We start from the raw sequence: 17,567 nt of genomic DNA, 5'->3' as shown, positions 1-17,567 counted from the left end.
AACTAGATATAGGAAACACATGCAGTTGATAAAGTATTTTTATTGAAAAGCTTCCTTTGAAAGCAAGCTAATACATACTTGGATGTTTTGCTTTGTTGAATAGGTTGCATTATGAACCCTTTTCATTTGAACTTCCTTGCTGCTGTTGTCCCAGAATAGCTATAGTCATAAATATTTAGACTGGTTGGTGTTTGTAGTTATTACTTTAAAAAGTTGACAGTGACTGGTTTTGTTCAATGCGAGGATGTGAGAAATAAAACAGCTGTGGGAACTAAATGCCAGATTCTCTTGCAGAGTTCATTGGAGTTTTCAGTGAATACTTAAATGTGACTTCTGACAGAAACTGTGTCATACTCTCACCTTGACAAGATTAAAAATTGATAGTGTTTTCAAAAAGAACTGAGTTTTGTAATGTTCTGATTGCATTTCTGAAAGTTAAGTGAAAAGAAATTAGAAATGACTGACTGAAGGAATGTAAACGGAACAACTGTGTATCTGCTTGTCTGATGCATAAAATCCACATTCATTTTAGGGCTGTCTTGGGTAATCAAACATTCCTGCATTAAAAATGAGGGGATGCTGAGGATATGTTATATGGAGACAGAAAAGCTAAAAAAAAAGCCTCTCTTATTTTTCTCTTTTGAGGAACAGAGACTGTGGCACTGAATTACATGACAAAGGAACATATAGAAAAATTAGTCTGTGCCCTGCTTTCACAGGGAACACAACTCCTAGGGAATCTATCCTAAGCTTGAGTTAACTAGCTGATTAGTCCATAGTTCAGCATCTGATGCTATGGTAAATATTAAATAAATTAGTCTGATTACATAGAGTACTTAAGCCTCTCTGGCCCTCCCAGGCAAGCAATCACTTCACACTGAAATCTCAATATATTTTGTGACACAGGCTATAAGATGTAGGCAGGAATCAAGACCTGAGCAGATGTATTTTCTTTTCATACTGTGTTCGTGTGCAAAGCAGTCCTAAAAATTGTGTTTCCCTCACTGGCCTTTTGAATAGGCCAGATGTTATAAATGAGGCATCCTGGCATCTTCACTTTTAGCTTACAGATCTGGAGGGATTCCTGAGCTCTGACTTTTCAGGTGCTGATATTTGTTTTCTCCTCACATGTATATTTAAAAGTGAAATTTAGGGGCTGTCCATTTTTAAACCTTCCCTCCAGAAAGTCTCTGTTCACAAAGAGTGACTTTTTTCAGTTTCCTTACCTGGACACGTTAATTGGCTGCTGATGAAGTGTACATCACTGCACTCACTGGACTATTTTGGTATTTGTTGGAAGAATAATGTGTATAGCAATATCAAGAATATAATTTTTAAAATCTATTTCATGTTAAATGAATTAGCAAAGAGAGATTTATTTATGCATTTTAAGTTCTTTAGAACTGATTGAAGTGGTTAAGAAAGGTAAAAATGTAATCGTCATGAAAACTGCTTTCCTGCTTCTCATAAATGACAACCTGACTTGCTGGCATTTTAGCAATGAGTTGATATAGGCAGAGGGATCAACCAAAAAAACTCATTTTTGCACAGTGATCTGGAGATGTTGATTCTGTACCTCTGTTCTGTGCATTTACATGATAAAGGTATAGAAGATGCTATCATTAGCATGTTTTATGTAGCCTTTGAAAGAACTATAGAACATTCTAAATCAAAATGAGTTACATACCTTAAAATGTATGAAAATCAGTGTCGTGGTGAACTTCATGCATGCATGCAACTGTATTTAAAGATTAATTGAAATTCAAACTTAGCTATATACTGAAAAGAGTATTTTGAGAGATGCTATTCAGTAAGTGATCTCTTCGTTAAAATTATGCAGCAAAAAGATAAGGAAGAGTTACCCCCTTAGAAGCTTCAGATGCGTATGCTAACTTTTATAAAGCATTAACTTAGTAACTACAAGGTAAGCCTCTATATTATTGATAGCATTATCCCTTTGTAAGGCTCTACATATCTGTGAATCACAGGGCATTTGGAAAACTTAATAAAGTATTTAGTATGAAGTGATCATGGAAGCCTAGACGCTTTTAGGATTATGTGTTATACCACATAGACAGGACAGAAAGAAAATTACATGTGACTGGAACTGTTGAACTACCATGAGTTCTAGCAGAGCCTGAATTTTCTACAAGCCTGAAACTTGGCTTAGTTTTGAAAAACTATTTATTATTGGGCCAGATGATACTGAAGGATAACATTTATTTCTGGAGTATGTGAAAAGAAAAGCAAAGGAAGGCCTGGTTAAAAGATAAATATCTTTTCCCCTAAGAAGGCAAATTACTCTGGAAATCAGAAATGTTAAAAAGTAGTCAAATTCATTGGCATCTTGCTTTTCAAAGTAGCATTATGTAATTAGAAATACATAATTTGTGTCAGTAGTGATAATAATAATCAGCAATCAATAATTAAATTCCCAGTTCTTTGGTTGATGGATTTGTATAAGTTGAGGCTGTGTAAATGTTTTCTATTCGATTAACGGCTGGGGAAAATGTACATGCTACACGTTAAAAGTACAGGAAAAACAAGAAAACTACTGGCTAAATAAGCAAGTAATCATTTAACCATTGTCAGACCAATTTACTTTGTACTTTTTGATTTTATATATGATTTCACTGATCATTTTAATATCTTTAAATGATGAACTGAAAACTTACTTTTAGGAGGTACGTTCGTATAAGGTACCACTGTGTACCTCAGCTTTTCTAGAAAACCTTTAGGCAAAACATATAGTTGGGAGAATGGGGAGATTGTGGTGCTGCTGTTATGCAGTGTATGTTCTTCAGTATTTCTAGCTTTGCTGTAGATAAATTTCTTTAGTATTTCAAATAACTGTATTTTGTTTTTGAAAGACTTAAGGGAGCACTGGAAATAATAGGTAAAGCCTTAGTAGCCACTGAAGAACTCATGTGAGTGCTAAGTGTATGATTGGATTTGGTACCCAAACCAACTTGCCCTTTGGCTACTATGAGATGTTAGCTGGAGATAAATGTGGGCTTTGGCAGTGCTGAAATAACTGTGACATTGGGGGATGGTGCACTTGCAGGGCACTTGCCTGCCTTGGAGGAAAAGGCTTTGAACACACTGCCTGCTTTCCCTGTTTTCCTGGTAAATAGGAGAGCTTACTGCCTTTTCCTTGCAGCCTTGCAACCTTGAAAACAAGAAATGCGGATACTGATGTTTTTGCTGCCCCAACACAAGTTAAGCCTGGCTTGCCCCCTTGGCTACTTGTGGCAGAGCCTGTGGCCTCTTACTACAGTTGCAGGAAGGAGTTGTTTCTTTGAGTGACAAGCTTGGGGCATAGTAAGACAAATGGTTTCTGCAGAGCTACCCGGCGCTGCATGTGGCCACAGCATAGCAGTGTCACAGCCATGGCATCTAAAATGAAGAATAATCATAATTATTTCATGATTATTCTGGTTTTCCTTTAAAAAAGGGATATGGGATCAGTGATGTAAAGATGGTTTTTCTGTTGCACTTTTTAGATATGCATATATATGCTTCACTTGTCCTAGCTAAAGGAAAATGGCATTTTACAAGACCTGAAAGAGCAAATTATCTTCAAGAACCAATGCCTAGTACTGTCTAAATGTCTGGTAAATCAGTTCCCAGCCTTGACTTCTAAGAGATGGTAGAAGTCAAATTGACTTCAAAGGAAGCCAAGCTCAACTCAAGTCTTGTAAGTTTCAGGTGTTTGATCTTTTTTTTTTTTTAAGGCAATACTTGCAAACTGAATTTTACTGTAATTTAGTCACCCTTGACTACCCAGTCCAAATGATCAGAATGCTCTTTTACATTGGAAACGAGGATGCAGTCTTGGACACAAATTTAAAGCAAAGCTCTGATTTGTGGTCTAGATTCAGAATGAGACAACATAGTTTGTTTTAATGGTGCTTTTTAATTTTATACACTGAAGTTTCTCTTTACCTAGTCATCCTCTTTCTTTCTGTTATTAGTTTGTTTTTCTAGGATGGTTTGTTGATTTTGGGGGGGGAGCGGGCAGGTGTGCTGAGGGAGATTGTGGGAATAGGGGATCACATTGGGAAGAGATTTGCCTACAGATCCTAACTGGAATGACTTGCTTGATATTTGATTCATGGTTTGATTACATGCACCATTGGTATTTCAGAGATGTGTGGTAATTGGTGGCATAATGCACAAAAGATGAAACACTCTATCTATTGGAAGAGCATACTGTGTATATTGATCGGGCATTTAATAAAGCTGCTTCCTGTCAACTGTCAAAAAACTGACCCAGTGAGGACATGGTGAAGAATTATGGAGAGAAGATGAGGAGGAAGTGGCAGGAACCAAACAGTACTACACTCACTCTCCTTCATACCTGTTTGAAATGTACTTTACCTTCAAACAGTGACAGTATCAGCTAAGACATTGATGTAATTGAGCCTTCTTATTATTGTAAAGAAATTCATGTTAATATATACTCCGTACATTGTCCTTTCCATCAAATTTAATTTTTGACAAGTATGAGCATGCCTGTCTTAGGCTGATACTTTTTTTCCTGTCTTCTTTCTTTCTCTCTCTTTTTTCTCTTTTTGGTTCATTGTGTTCACTGATGGGTGGATTACTCACAGAATGTTCTCCACTATAATTTATGTTTATCTGAAAGAAGGAACTGCAGTTCTTCAGTAATAACAAACTCCTCTATTTCGTTTCACTGCCTTCATTTTCTTCATGTCCTGTCATTTTTTTCATTTGCTGCTGCTCTTAATCTGACATCCTTTGCTCCAAAAAAAATGTGTTTTATTTACAGGGCACAGCATTTGGAAGTGCTCCTGTACCTTCTCGCAGGCAATTATGTGAGTCTCTTAAATTCGCTCTGTGTTGTAAAGATGACTGTGTTCATGTGCTGTAGCATGGCATGCCAATATAGAGTTAATGCCCTGAGGTCAATATTCAACCACTGGTGTTGTATATTGCCTGTAATGTGTTTGTAGCTAACAGCTTCTATTGACCCCTTCTTTATTTCTTTGTTGTGTTTTGTTCAACACATCATAAAATGGGGCTGTGCTGTGCACTATAGAGTTGCAAGAAGAGAAGAAAATACCATGATGACTCAAAGTCTGGAGGGGAATAAGAATAATATTATCAGATTATGTGTGCAACATAGTAATGAGAAGCATTGTTAAAACTAAACAGACCATTTTTCCTATTCTTCAAATTAGTCTCTCCATTGCACAGACAAAAAAATCTGGTCCTCAAAAAAATGAAGAAATGGAAAATCAAACAACGTGGTGTAAGGCAGATACTACTGAGATCAGCTATATTCCTTATAAGACTTTCCTTCTAATTAATTTGAAGAACAAGTCCATCTGCTGAGTTTAGGAGGAAAGGGAACTTTTAGAAAGGGATCTCATTCATTTTGTTTCTTAAATCCATTGGAATTATTGAGAATAAATAAAATTTTGTTTAAATTAAAATAAATTTCTCCCTGCTGTCTACAAAAACCTGAGAAATCACAAACAAAATATGCTATATATTAAAAAAAAAGAGAAAGGCTTGCATTCTAATTCAAGATGATCTCTCTGCTGCATTAATAGTGTTCGCGTGTGAGTGTGTATATTGAATATATAGATTCTCAGAATACCGTCAGACTTTGAGACGAGGACTTTCTTACATTCCTTGAGTTATTTCTGTCCTTCTCCTCCTACCTTGAGTTAATGTCCATACTAAAGACATTGGTGTCTTCCATATGCACATAATAAGCTACAGCCATGCACCGCATTATTATAATTACTGTGCACTGCATCACACTGCTGAATGTCAAACAGATTCATTACAATATAACATTACAGGCTTATTCATAAAATACAGTGCAGTTTGAACGATGCTTCATTGTTGGCAGTCTTGAAACATGTTGCTTGCATAAATTCACTGGTGCTGCTCTTGTGTATTCCTAGGAAAACATATGGCATTTGTCTATGAGTGTGGGTCTTGCAAAAGTAACAAAAAATATGATCTGTATATGACTGTCCTTTCTTTTGTGCAATTATCTAAGATGTTCCTATTCCACTGGGTATATCTAAGGGAAGAAAAAAATATCAAGATGTAACACTCTTCATGAAATATAATTGTACTCCTATTACAGTTATTTAAGGTATGGTGGAAAGAATTAATATTCTCATTGAGACCTTCAGAAAAACAGTGCTGGAGTTATTTTTAACCAATATGTATGTCACTTAGCAGTCTGCTAAAATGAAAATTCAAATTTCTGCCTGGCTTACTCTCATTTAAATTAATCCTGCTACTGATTTTTATGATTAACAACATCACTGAAGGCTTTGGAAACACACTGAAACAATAACATGCTTTAACATGCTCAGTACTATATAATCAGCACTGTGCATCGTTGACAGCTTCCTTTCTTGTATGGAGCCCCTGTTTGAGGTGAATGATTAAGTGTCATGTGATGAAGTGTCTGGGATTTGAACATAAGAAAAAGTGTGAGAAGGGAAGAAAATGTTTTATCTGGCAAAGACAGCTTAAAAATTTGTGTAACAAAATGGAGTTGCAGAACTCTGAAGTAAGCAGAGGAATGGATAATGGTTGGGTTAAATATGTGGATGAGTAGGCTGGAAGAAGTGTTCAGAATCTCTGTGCTTAGTTGATGAAAAGACAGTAAAACTAACATTGCTGAAATGGTGAGATGTGAGAAGTAAGTTTAAAACAGCATTTATAGAATGTGTTAGTGGCTTTACTGTGAAACAAATGGAAGCAAAAAAACCATGTAAATAAGGGAATCCATAACATCTAGGGGATTTATTTCATCCAGCTTTTTTCTGCTTTTTTGTGTTCTGGGAGGCAAAGATTTTATGGAACTATGAATATTTTGCGGTAAAGTTCTAACAGGAAAGTGGAATTATAGCTTGAACATCCTAAGATTGTCTTCTAGTCATTGGTGGTCTTAGTTTTTTCCTGGTCCTTACAAAGCATTGAATGCTATTCTTGGTCACATACAGAAATGAATGGGGAAAGAGGTTGTCTGGGAATCCAGAGCAGCAATGCTACTGGATGAGTGCTGTGTCCTATCACATAGAAACTGAAAGGTAGAAGAAATGTTTTTTTCCAGATGGTGTGACCCATGATGCTACAGTAACTCTACTGCAATGGAAGAGGCAAGATTAATTTGATCTCAGTTCATGCAAGATGTTTTAGACTACAGGGGACTTGTGGGTGCTTCACCTCCAGAGTGAGCAGGGTTGGCTCAGTGGTGGTGTTGCAAGTCACCGGCAAGTCACAGACCTCTGGGCATCCAAAGCTGTCCTAAACATTGAGTGGCATCTGTGCTAATTCTCTGTTACCACATTTCCTCTTGTAGTCCAGGGTCCAGAGAAGCTGCTGGGGAAAGTAAAAAAACCTCTACTCAAAGGGCATTTTAACTCTGGCTATAAACTATGAGACTCCTTATAAGAGTAGCTAATAAATTCCAATATGGGAGTTAAGGCTCCTTTCCACAAGATAGAAACTTGCTTTCTGAAATTGAATAGGTTGCAACTTTGTTTCTGTTTTACAATAAAGACACCAACAGAACTGGAAGAAAAGGAACATACAATCCAAACTGACCAAAAGATACGAGATAATCTGTAATTAGCAAGAAAATAAGATGCAAGGGCACAGGATGGGGAGGCCAAAGTGAATACAGGAGTCTAATGATAGCTGTATGACACAGCTTTGGGTCATTGGAATACTACTGACCTAAAGGCAAAACACAGATTTACAAAATACAGTTATGACTTAATAAAATTTTGTATCAAAATAAAATGCAGCTGCAGATTTTTTGGCAGAATTGGAATATAGTCACCCCAGGGTGAAAAAGGCTCTCATATTTTCTTCTGTCACTTGTCTCTTACATAGAGTAGAAGCACAAATACACCAATGAAATACATAAAGAAGAGTAAACACCACAATGCTGAAAACACACATGTTGCAAGATTTCCTTCAAACTGCACTTTTGTCCTGCAAAAGTTCATGTTAGAGTCAGGGTTTTAGGTTTATATCCTGTGTTAAAGCATAGTGGATCGTGCACCAGAAGGCAAAACTGTAACTTTTTTTATACCTGTGGTATTTTTTATAAGTACTTTATTCCAAACATTTTCCTTATTTAGCCTAAAATGTCCTCAAACTGCAAGTAATTGCAAACTGAAGGTGACAGTGGGTAGTACTTTTTAAGAAAATGTATTCTCATTTACATGTAATTTGGAAATGAAAAATACTTACCTGTTTTGATTAGCACTATTTAGAAGTAGAAATCAATGGGAAGAAATAGCATAGGAAGAACCATGCTACAACAGACATTCTTGAAACAGAGAAGGATCACAACAAAAATAATACAGTTATGTGGTACCTGACAATCAGCTTTACAGACAGAAAAAAATGGATCAATGGACACTTGGAATAGCCATATTATATCCAGAGAATTTCATACCATCTAATGATAAGAAGAGTACTGGAATTGAATGCAGCTAAACTAACCTTCTAGGCATGGAATTTCATACAATGAAGAATTTAAAATAAAATACCCTAACATCAAAATTAAAGGAAGTAGAGTCTTAGCTGGTTGATAAATGGCACTTTAATGTTACAATCTCACAAACAAAGTTTAATTACTTGGGGCAAATAGAAATACTTCAGAGTTTTAAATTCAGCTGTAGTGATTTTAATTACAGCAGAAAATATGTAGTACGGAAATTACAAGAGTTAAATACCTAATGTAGATAGTTCACATTTTGAAACATCTTAAATAGTTGCCCACCATCAAGATATTTCAAAGCACTGGATGGCTTCTTTGGTCAACTGGAATGAGAAAACAAGGAAATTAGATAAAATGCTGAGAAGTTAAGTATTTTATTGATTTATGGTGCATTGTGGAGGAAGAAACCATTTTGAATTGAGTAGTTTCCTGATGAAGAGAAAAACCTAAGGTGGTAATGGTAAATGCATAAATTAGGAATGAAAATATTTATGGTGTTTTATTTCAGAATTTTAATGAAAATCACATAAATGAATAGGCTAGCACACTAGTAAAAACGGATTCTCTTATGAAAAAGTACTGGCAGTCACTTTCTTGTAGAGTTGATCAAAGTATATGCAGATAAGATGTAAGTAAGTAGTAGTTTGGTTAAAACAATGCCTTAAAAATGCTTATTAAAAATACCCGCATGTTTGTGAAGTCATACCATACCAGGTATTTTCTCCAAAGGTTTCTCTATCAGAATTCTCTTCTATGTATGATGAAAATTGTAAGCATAGGAAAATAAATCAGTATATTTTTAGCTTTATAAGGAAATTTCACCCTCACAGGAGAGTGCAAAATTCTCCCCCCAACTGTAAGCCAGATGGGAGTTTTCCAGACTGGACATCTGACATCTAGATATCTTAATCTCACAGAGTCACCTATTAACTGGGCCTCTCTAAGCTGTGCAGATGGGAAAGCCCCAAGCTTCATGCAAATCTGAGCTATCGAAGGCTGTGTCTCTCTTAATCAGGGAATCATTTAGGTTGGAAAAGGTCCTTAAGATCAAGTCCAACCATTAAGCTAACACTGCCAAGTCCACCACTAAACCATGTTGCTAAGTGCCACATCTACATGTCTTTTCAATAGCTCCAGGGATGGTGACTCCACCACTTTCCTGGGCAGCCTGTTCCAATGCTTGACCATGATTTCCGTGAAGTAACTTTTCCTAATATCTAATCTAAACTTCTCCTGGAGCAACTTGTTGCCATTTCCTCTCAGTCCTATCAATGTTACTTGAGAGAAGAGGCTGACCCCCACCTCACTACAGTGTCCTTTCAGGTAATTGTAGAGAGTGATGAGGCCCCCTTGAGCCTTCTTTCCTCCAGGCGAAACAATCCCAGCTCCCTCAGTCACTCCTCATAAGAGTTGTGCTCCAGACCCTTCACCAGCTTTGTTGTTCTTCTGTTATATGTAGTATAACAGAAGCTGATCCAGAGAATAAAGTGATTTAGGTTGATGCGGTGGAGGAAAAGTTGTCTATATCTTAAAAATTATAATTGTGCAGCAATGAATCTGAGTAACTCAGTGTCTTAACTCAGTAGGACTCTGCACAAGTAAGATTTTTGTGAATTCAGGAACCTTGCAAACTGCAAGCTAATCCTGGATAGATTCTCTTTTCAAGATTTTGACTGAAGTTATGGTTTTGGAAGAGATAAATTATGACTTCTTTTATTACTAGTTTTCTTATGGGAGGTGCTTAAATGTTTATAAGATATGCAGAGAAGTACACTTTAAATGGCTTTTGTGAGGGAAAAAACAAAACCTCTTAATTACTGTAAAAGTATGTTCTTAATTCTATAAAGTTTGGATTTATGCAAGTGTGATGTCCATACATTCAATTACTGTCTTGCTAGAGCATAGAAATGTATCTGAGTAACTGTAAAAAACTTCCAGTCAGATTTTAATGGAAGTAATTTACTTTCAAAAAATTAGCAAATAATTTATTAGAAATAATTTTAATTCTGTTTATTAGAAATAAATTATATAAATATTAATAATCCTTAGAATCTATTGTTTTACGTTTTTGGCTCATAAATCTTCATTGTACTATTTCTAAAAATGACCTTATCTGACAATCACCTCCTAAATTTAATTTAAAAATTCATTACAAAATTATCCATTTAACTGAATATTCTTTTTATTGCATTTTTTAACTCAGTAATACGTTCTTAGTGATTTAGGCTTATTGTAATGTAGTCACAAGTTACAGTCCAGTTAACTCCAGTAGAGGTAAGATCATGCTCTCTTTTTGCAAAATGATAAAATATATATTCTGACAATTGTTTTGTTAATATATTATTATTTTTAAGTCTTTCATTTGTGGGAGAGAATTCTAATTCCTTTAACAGCAGTTTCTGCTTTCATTCCTGTTTCTATGGAAACAAACATTAGCACAATGAAAGTTTTTAAAAAGTGATTATTTGGAAACATTGGAGACTGGAGATTTCATTTAGCAAATTTGGAATCCACTCATAAAAACCATAGAACTTAGATATAAAACAAAAATAAAAAGTTTTTATGTGATATCTTAACATGTGGGTTTTATATGTCTTTGTTTCTTCATTCCACGATTGTAAAGAAGGATTTTCCTGCTTGTATAAAACTCCCCAAGAGGAGTACTATATGGAAGGATGTGGCTCTGTACCTAAGAACATTGAGGAATTTATAGAAATGAATTTTGTTATTCATCAGTTTGTGCTTGAAGAGGGAGAGTAGGACTGCTATGTACAGTGGTGCATTAAAAATCAGTTTCGTTTGCACACCACACCTGAATATGGGAGAAGAAAACAAATATGTTATTGCTATCTTATCATGGCATTGGCTATCTTGCTTGTCTTATCATTGAGCATGGAAAAAAAGCTATGGTCATAATTTGATTAAAAAACAGATACTATTTCCTGTTAAAATACAATAGCCCTTCAAAAACTTAGTCTTTCATCATTGAAACAAATGTCTGTCAGGGTGAGATTCACCAAATTCAGGCATAATCAGTTCTTCCTGTCCTGCTTTGCATTCGTGGACTGACTTGATTACAGCTTAATCAAGGAAAAATAGAACACAGAAGCCATGAGCTTGAAGAATTGCTTATTGTGTTTGTTGTTTTCTGCTACCATTATAGTTTGTAAAAATGAAATACATGGTTTTACACTTATTTTGAGAGTTAAAAGATGAAAACTAAGGTAGTCCACTGAAATTAGATAGGCTCTTGCTAAATTACTTTTAAACCACTAGATGATTTTAAAAACAAAGCATTTTCCGGTTGTCTTGAGCTACCTCAACTACCTGTAATTGGATGTTTTTGGAAATACTCTCTTCAAAACCACTGTAAAATATAGTTCATAAGGATGCATTTATTTTAAAGTAATTTCTGTATGAAATCCTTTAATATTCTGGGGGGTTTTAAGCTTTTTTCCCCCATGAAAATAAGCAGAAATGGCACTGATGGGTCATAAATTACTGCTTGGCAAGTAAAAGATGGGCATTAGGAAGAGCTCAAGGAGGCTGCTGCAGCTCTGGAAGAGATTGCTCAGGTTATAAAATCTCCATCCTCAAATGTTTTCAAGACTTGACCAGTCGGAGGCATGACTGAGCTCACCTGGAGTTGGTGGTAGTTCCAAGCAGCAGGCAGGGCAAGATGACCTCCAGAGGCCCATTCCAGCCAGTGCTTCTCTGAGTCTGTAATTTGGGAAGCACTGCTATGAATGGAAAGAAGGGGAAAAATGTGCAGTCTTTGAAGCTGCATCTTTCTTTTGAGTTTATTTTCTGTTTGCAAATTCATGTGCAGTTAATCTAAGAAACTTAAGCTACTAAACGGAGTAATTTATCTTTTTAAGTGGTTTTGTTTTCAAGTTTTTCAAATGAGATTGACTTTTCAAAGTGATGATACCTTTTTTAAATTCTAAAAATAAGGTTAACGCGGTAAATAATTCTTCAATTTAAGTAATATTTCATTTTAGGCCTTACAAAATATTTTTGATTGATCTGATCATTTTAATTCAGGCATAAAACTGAAGAGTCCTTTATTCACCTAACTCTATTATGAGTAATGAAATTGAATCTCTGATAGATCTCCTTTAGGAGTAAACTCAGAGATTCATTTATTCTGAATAAATTACCTCTCAAACTAATCCTATTTCCGATTAGTCAGTTATCTAAAATCTGACAGCAATTTTTTTTTAAAGAACTATTTTTGAATTGTAATGAATTGTCAGTATGGGCATATGTTGGCTTATGCTTTGTCAGTGGAGTAATTTCCCTCATTCAGTACTTCTCTTTTGTCTGCTGTAATATTACTACTGTTCCTGGACAAGTTTTTTCCACAAAAAAAAAATCCTTCTCTTTCTCCAGATGACCATCTACTGTGCTATAATAATTCATCATGGCTAGGCTTCGCGAACGAAGATTTGGGAAGGGCTCTACCCATTTTTCATGCAAGCGCGTTGGTGGCTGAAAAGGCCAATACGAGAAAGGCAGGTCCGGTTGCAAAAGACACAGCAGAAAGACTCCTTAGATGGTATATTCTGCAAGGTTCGATTCTTTCTGCGTTGTCTTTTCTCCTCAAGAGTGATCCTGCGTGCTTTCTCAAAAGCATCAGCAGCGTTATAAATGGTCTGTCTCCAGGCCTCCCGATTAGAGGCCAGAGTGGACCAGTTATGGTGATCAATATGCCCAAGGCTGAGTTGTTGCTTCAGGGAGTCCTTGTATCTTTTCTTTGGAGCTCCTCTCTTGCGGCAGCCAGTGGCAAGTTCACCATAGAGCAGGATCTTAGGGAGGCGGTGGTCCTTCATCCTAGAGACGTGCCCTGCCCATCGCAGTTGCGTTCTCAGCAACATGGCCTCAATACTCGTAATTGCTGCCTGTTCAAGAACAGATGTATTGGTCACATAGTCTGACCAATGGATGTTAAGGATTGTACGGAGGCAGCGTTGATGGAAGCGTTCTAGGAGACGCAGGTGGTGGCGGTAGATGACCCATGATTCGGAACCATATAAAAGAGTAGACAACACTATGGCTCTGTAAACACTGATCTTGGTGCTTTTCTTCAAGTGTTTATTACGCCATACTCGTTTATGGAGTTTTCCAAAAGCACTATATGCCTTCGCTAACCTATTGTCTATCTCCCCATCAATCTTACCATCTGAGGAGATGAGGCTGCCTAGGTAATTAAACTGTTGGACTGAATTGAGTTCTGACTGGCCGATGGTGATGTGGGGATGGTGGGGGACTTCCTGAGGTGCAGGCTGATGGAGAACTTCTGTCTTCTTTAAGCTGACTTCCAGCCCAAAGAGCTCAGCAGCCTCTGCAAAGCAGGATGTTAAACGCTGCAGAGCTGCTTCTGTGTGGGCAACAAGGGCGGCGTCATCAGCATAGAGTAGCTCCCGGACAAGATGGTTAAGGGTCTTAGTATGGGCCTTCAGTCGCCTTAGGTTGAATAGGCTTCCATCAGTACGATATCGTATGTAGATACCGTCCTGATCATCGAGGTCTGCCGTGGCCCTTTGGAGCATCATACTGAAAAAGACTGTGAATAGGGTAGGAGCGAGAACGCAGCCTTGTTTCACACCATTCTTTATTAGAAAGGGCTCAGAAAGTGTGTTGCCATATCTGACTTGGCCGTGCTGATCCTCATGAAGTGAGATGATCATTTTAAGGAACTTGGGGGGACAACCTAAACGTTCCAAAATCTGCCAAAGACCTTTTCTGCTCACAGTATCGAAAGCCTTGGTGAGGTCGACAAAGGTTACATAGAGACCTTTGTTCTGTTCCCTACACTTCTCTTGCAGTTGTCTGAGAACAAATATCATGTCTGTGGTGCTCCTGTTGGCTCTGAAGCCACACTGACTTTCAGGTAGAATTTCTTCTGCTATAGCGGGTATTAGTCTGTTCAGGAGTATTCTTGCCAAGATTTTGCCAGCAATGGAGAGCAGAGTAATACCACGGTAGTTTGAGCAGTCTGATTTAGTACCTTTCTTCTTATACAAGGTGATGATGACTGCATCACGAAGGTCTGATGGTAGTTCGCCTAGTTCCCAACAGCGCACCACAAGCTCATGAAATTTAGCATGGAGTGCAAGGCCCCCATGTTTCCAGACTTCAGGTGGGATTCCATCAACCCCAGCTGCCTTGCCGATTTTCACCTGCTGTATGGCCTTGAGGATTTCTCCTAGAGTGGGGGCAGTATCCAATTCGTATTTCACCGGTTGTTGTGTGATGGACTGAATTGCTGAGTCTTGTACTACACGGTTGGTACTGAAAAGAGTCTGAAAGTGTTCAGACCATCTATTCAGAATGGAGGTTTGATCTGTCAGAAGCGTTTGACCATCTGCACTGAGTAGTGGGCTTTGGACTTGGTATGTAGGCCCGTATGCTGTTTTCAGGGCCTCATAGAATCCTTTGTGATCCCCTGTATCTGCACATAGTTGAGTTTTTGCAGCTAGATCGGTCCACCATTTGTTCTGGATGTCACGGAGTTTCTGTTGGAGCTTGCTGCAAGCAAGACGAAAGGCTGTTTTTCTAGCGTGACAGGATGGCAGTGCAAGGTGTGCTTGGTGGGCAGTTCTCTTCTTCCTCAACAATTCCTGGATTTCTTGATTATTTTCATCAAACCAGTCCTTGTTCTTCTTGAGGGAGAACCCTAAGGATTCTTCAGAGGATTGGAGGATGCTACTTTTAATATGCTGCCAAATTGTTTCGGGAGAGGAAACTGCAGAATCTGTGGAATGGTTATCAAGCTTAGTTTGAAGGTTTGCCTGGAATCTTTCTCTTACTGTGGCTGATTGGAGATCGTTAACTTGGAGTCTTCTCCTTGGGATACTGCCCCTCTTGGGTTTGAATTTGAGATAAAGGTTGAGTTTACAGCGCACAAGCCGATGGTCTGTTTGACATTCTGCGCTGGGCATCACGCGGGTATGGAGGACATCGCGGACATCTCTCCGTCGCACCAAGACATAATCAATGAGGTGCCAATGCTTAGACCTGGGGTGCATCCAGGTTGTCTTCAGACTATTTTTCTGCTGAAAGATAGTATTGGTGATGGTGAACTGTTGCTCCGCACAGAATTCTAGCAGAAGTCGACCATTATCGTTGCAGTTTCCAACACCATGCTTGCCTAATACTCCTTTCCAGGCTTCAAAATTCTTACCTACTCTGGCGTTGAAATCACCAAGGATAATGATCTTATCATCTGCGGGCACCTTTTGGGTAAGACAGCGCAGGTCAGTGTAAAATTTATCTTTTTCAGCAGGGTCAGCTTGGAGAGTTGGGGCATATATACTGAAGATGACAACGTGTTGGTTGTTGTTTAGTGGAAGGCGTAGGGAGATAATGCGGTCAGAGTGACCTGTCGGCAGATTTTCGAATTTAGGGACAATGGAGTTTTTGATCATGAAGCCGACACCTGAGAGATGTTTTTCGGTTCTGGGCTTACCTGACCAAAAGAGTGTGTAACCGGCACCATGTTCTCTGAGGCTGCCTTCCTCGTGAAGGCGAACTTCACTGAGAGCAGCAATGTCGATGTTGAGACGAGCCAGTTCATGGGCAATTAGGGCAGAACGTCGCTCAGGACGTCCACTATTGGCAGAGTCGAGCATGGTTCTGATGTTCCAACATGCTAGAGTTAATTTGAGTACACCTTTGGAGGCAGGTGCATGCCTTTGTTTTTTGCTCTTTGTGCGACCGCATTGGAAGAAGATGCCCGTCGGTCTGCGGTTAACCAACCGGGTGAAGGTGGAGATGAGCTTTGTTTAGGCCACCTTTTCTAGGCCCCTCTCCGAGTGGAGCAAGCAGTGCTGTCCTTGAAAAGGCTGCTTGGTCGTTCAGGGTGCTGCCCCAAGAGACTCTCATCTCCGTCAGTCTCAAATGACCAATATCCTGAACCGCCTGCATGCAGGGTTGAGTCTGCGGCTCCCAGTGCACCTTTCACCTACCGTTTCGACCCTCGCCCGTCGCTGCAGGACTTTTTGCATGTGGGTAAAGCCTTCAAGCCTGCGCAATGGATTTTTTAGGTGAGATGCAGTATGCGCGGAACTGAACCCACCCTTTAATCCTGAGGTTCATCTGCCAGGGCCAAGCAAGCTTGGACGGTGGCAGCGAGGTCCTCAGGACGTAGGTTTGATTAGAGTGACCTTCTCTGAGATGGATGGCCTTCCAGGGCTAAGCGAGCTCCATCTGCCCGGGTTTGGGATGAGAGTTGTCCCTCTCCTAGGATGACTGCCAGAAGGCTAATGAGCTCATCCTGCCCAAGAATGTAGTGTATCTGGTCCTATGGTTTTGACCTGTCTGGCATGGGTGACCCTACCGAAGGCATGAACCCTCGCCAGCATAGCTCGCAACCACATAGGGGTACATAGGCTACGTTCCTGTTAGAACGATTTGGGCAAGTCTTTTATTTCCAGTAACAACCCTTTGTCCTGCCCACTCTTTCAGGCTGTAACAGAGCAAAGCAAATATATCCAGAACATGCCGAACCTGGGCAGTAGCCGCAGGAGAGCCAAAACGAAAGAAATAAATAGACAAACAAACAAACAAACCGACCAACCGTTCTGGCCCCCGTACCTGTCCAAGGCTGAGGTACCTTACAAGGCCCCAGCCTGGCCGGGACCCCCATCAATCAAAGAACCCACTGTCCACCCAGACCTTATCCTTCCTCCACTGTGTTACCACAAATTCCAGGCGCATTGCTCACATGTGATGTGATGTTTCATACGGGACAGCCCTGCTCTCCCACCCGCCAGTCGAAGGACCCCCATGGCCAGCTCAACACCCTTCCCTCTGCGCCGTCCCCCTCCCCCTCTCCCTCCCTCCCCAAACCTGGAACGGCAAACCTCTGTGTGCTCCGAAGCTGTGCTCTCATCTTCCACGGGGGTGCAGTACTCGCTGGCAAGGCTCCCCCTCTCTCTCCTTTCTCCTGCCGCGGCCTTGCCTGGGGTCCAAAACCGCGCGCGCTCCGCGCGCGCGGTGCGGAGGCTGGGCCGGCGCGGCGTCCCGCGCAGCGCCTGCAGCAGCCCCCGAGCCG

General features: G+C 39.3%; 1 protein-coding gene across 1 annotated transcript in view; it reads left to right on the top strand.

Moving 5' to 3' along the window:
- Positions 1 to 17,567, top strand: part of CCSER1 (coiled-coil serine rich protein 1) — a 657,717-nt gene that overhangs the window by 518,861 nt on the left and 121,289 nt on the right. The window contains exon 10 of the mRNA XM_027706580.1: positions 4,793 to 4,838. Within this exon, the coding sequence (XP_027562381.1) occupies positions 4,793 to 4,838 (46 nt within the window). The remainder of the gene's footprint in view (positions 1 to 4,792; positions 4,839 to 17,567) is intronic.

Source organism: Neopelma chrysocephalum, unplaced genomic scaffold (assembly GCF_003984885.1).
Source record: "Neopelma chrysocephalum unplaced genomic scaffold, ASM398488v2 Primary Assembly neopelma1_382, whole genome shotgun sequence".
Classification (NCBI taxonomy): domain Eukaryota; kingdom Metazoa; phylum Chordata; class Aves; order Passeriformes; family Pipridae; genus Neopelma; species Neopelma chrysocephalum.
This window is presented reverse-complemented; position numbering and strand designations above follow the sequence as displayed.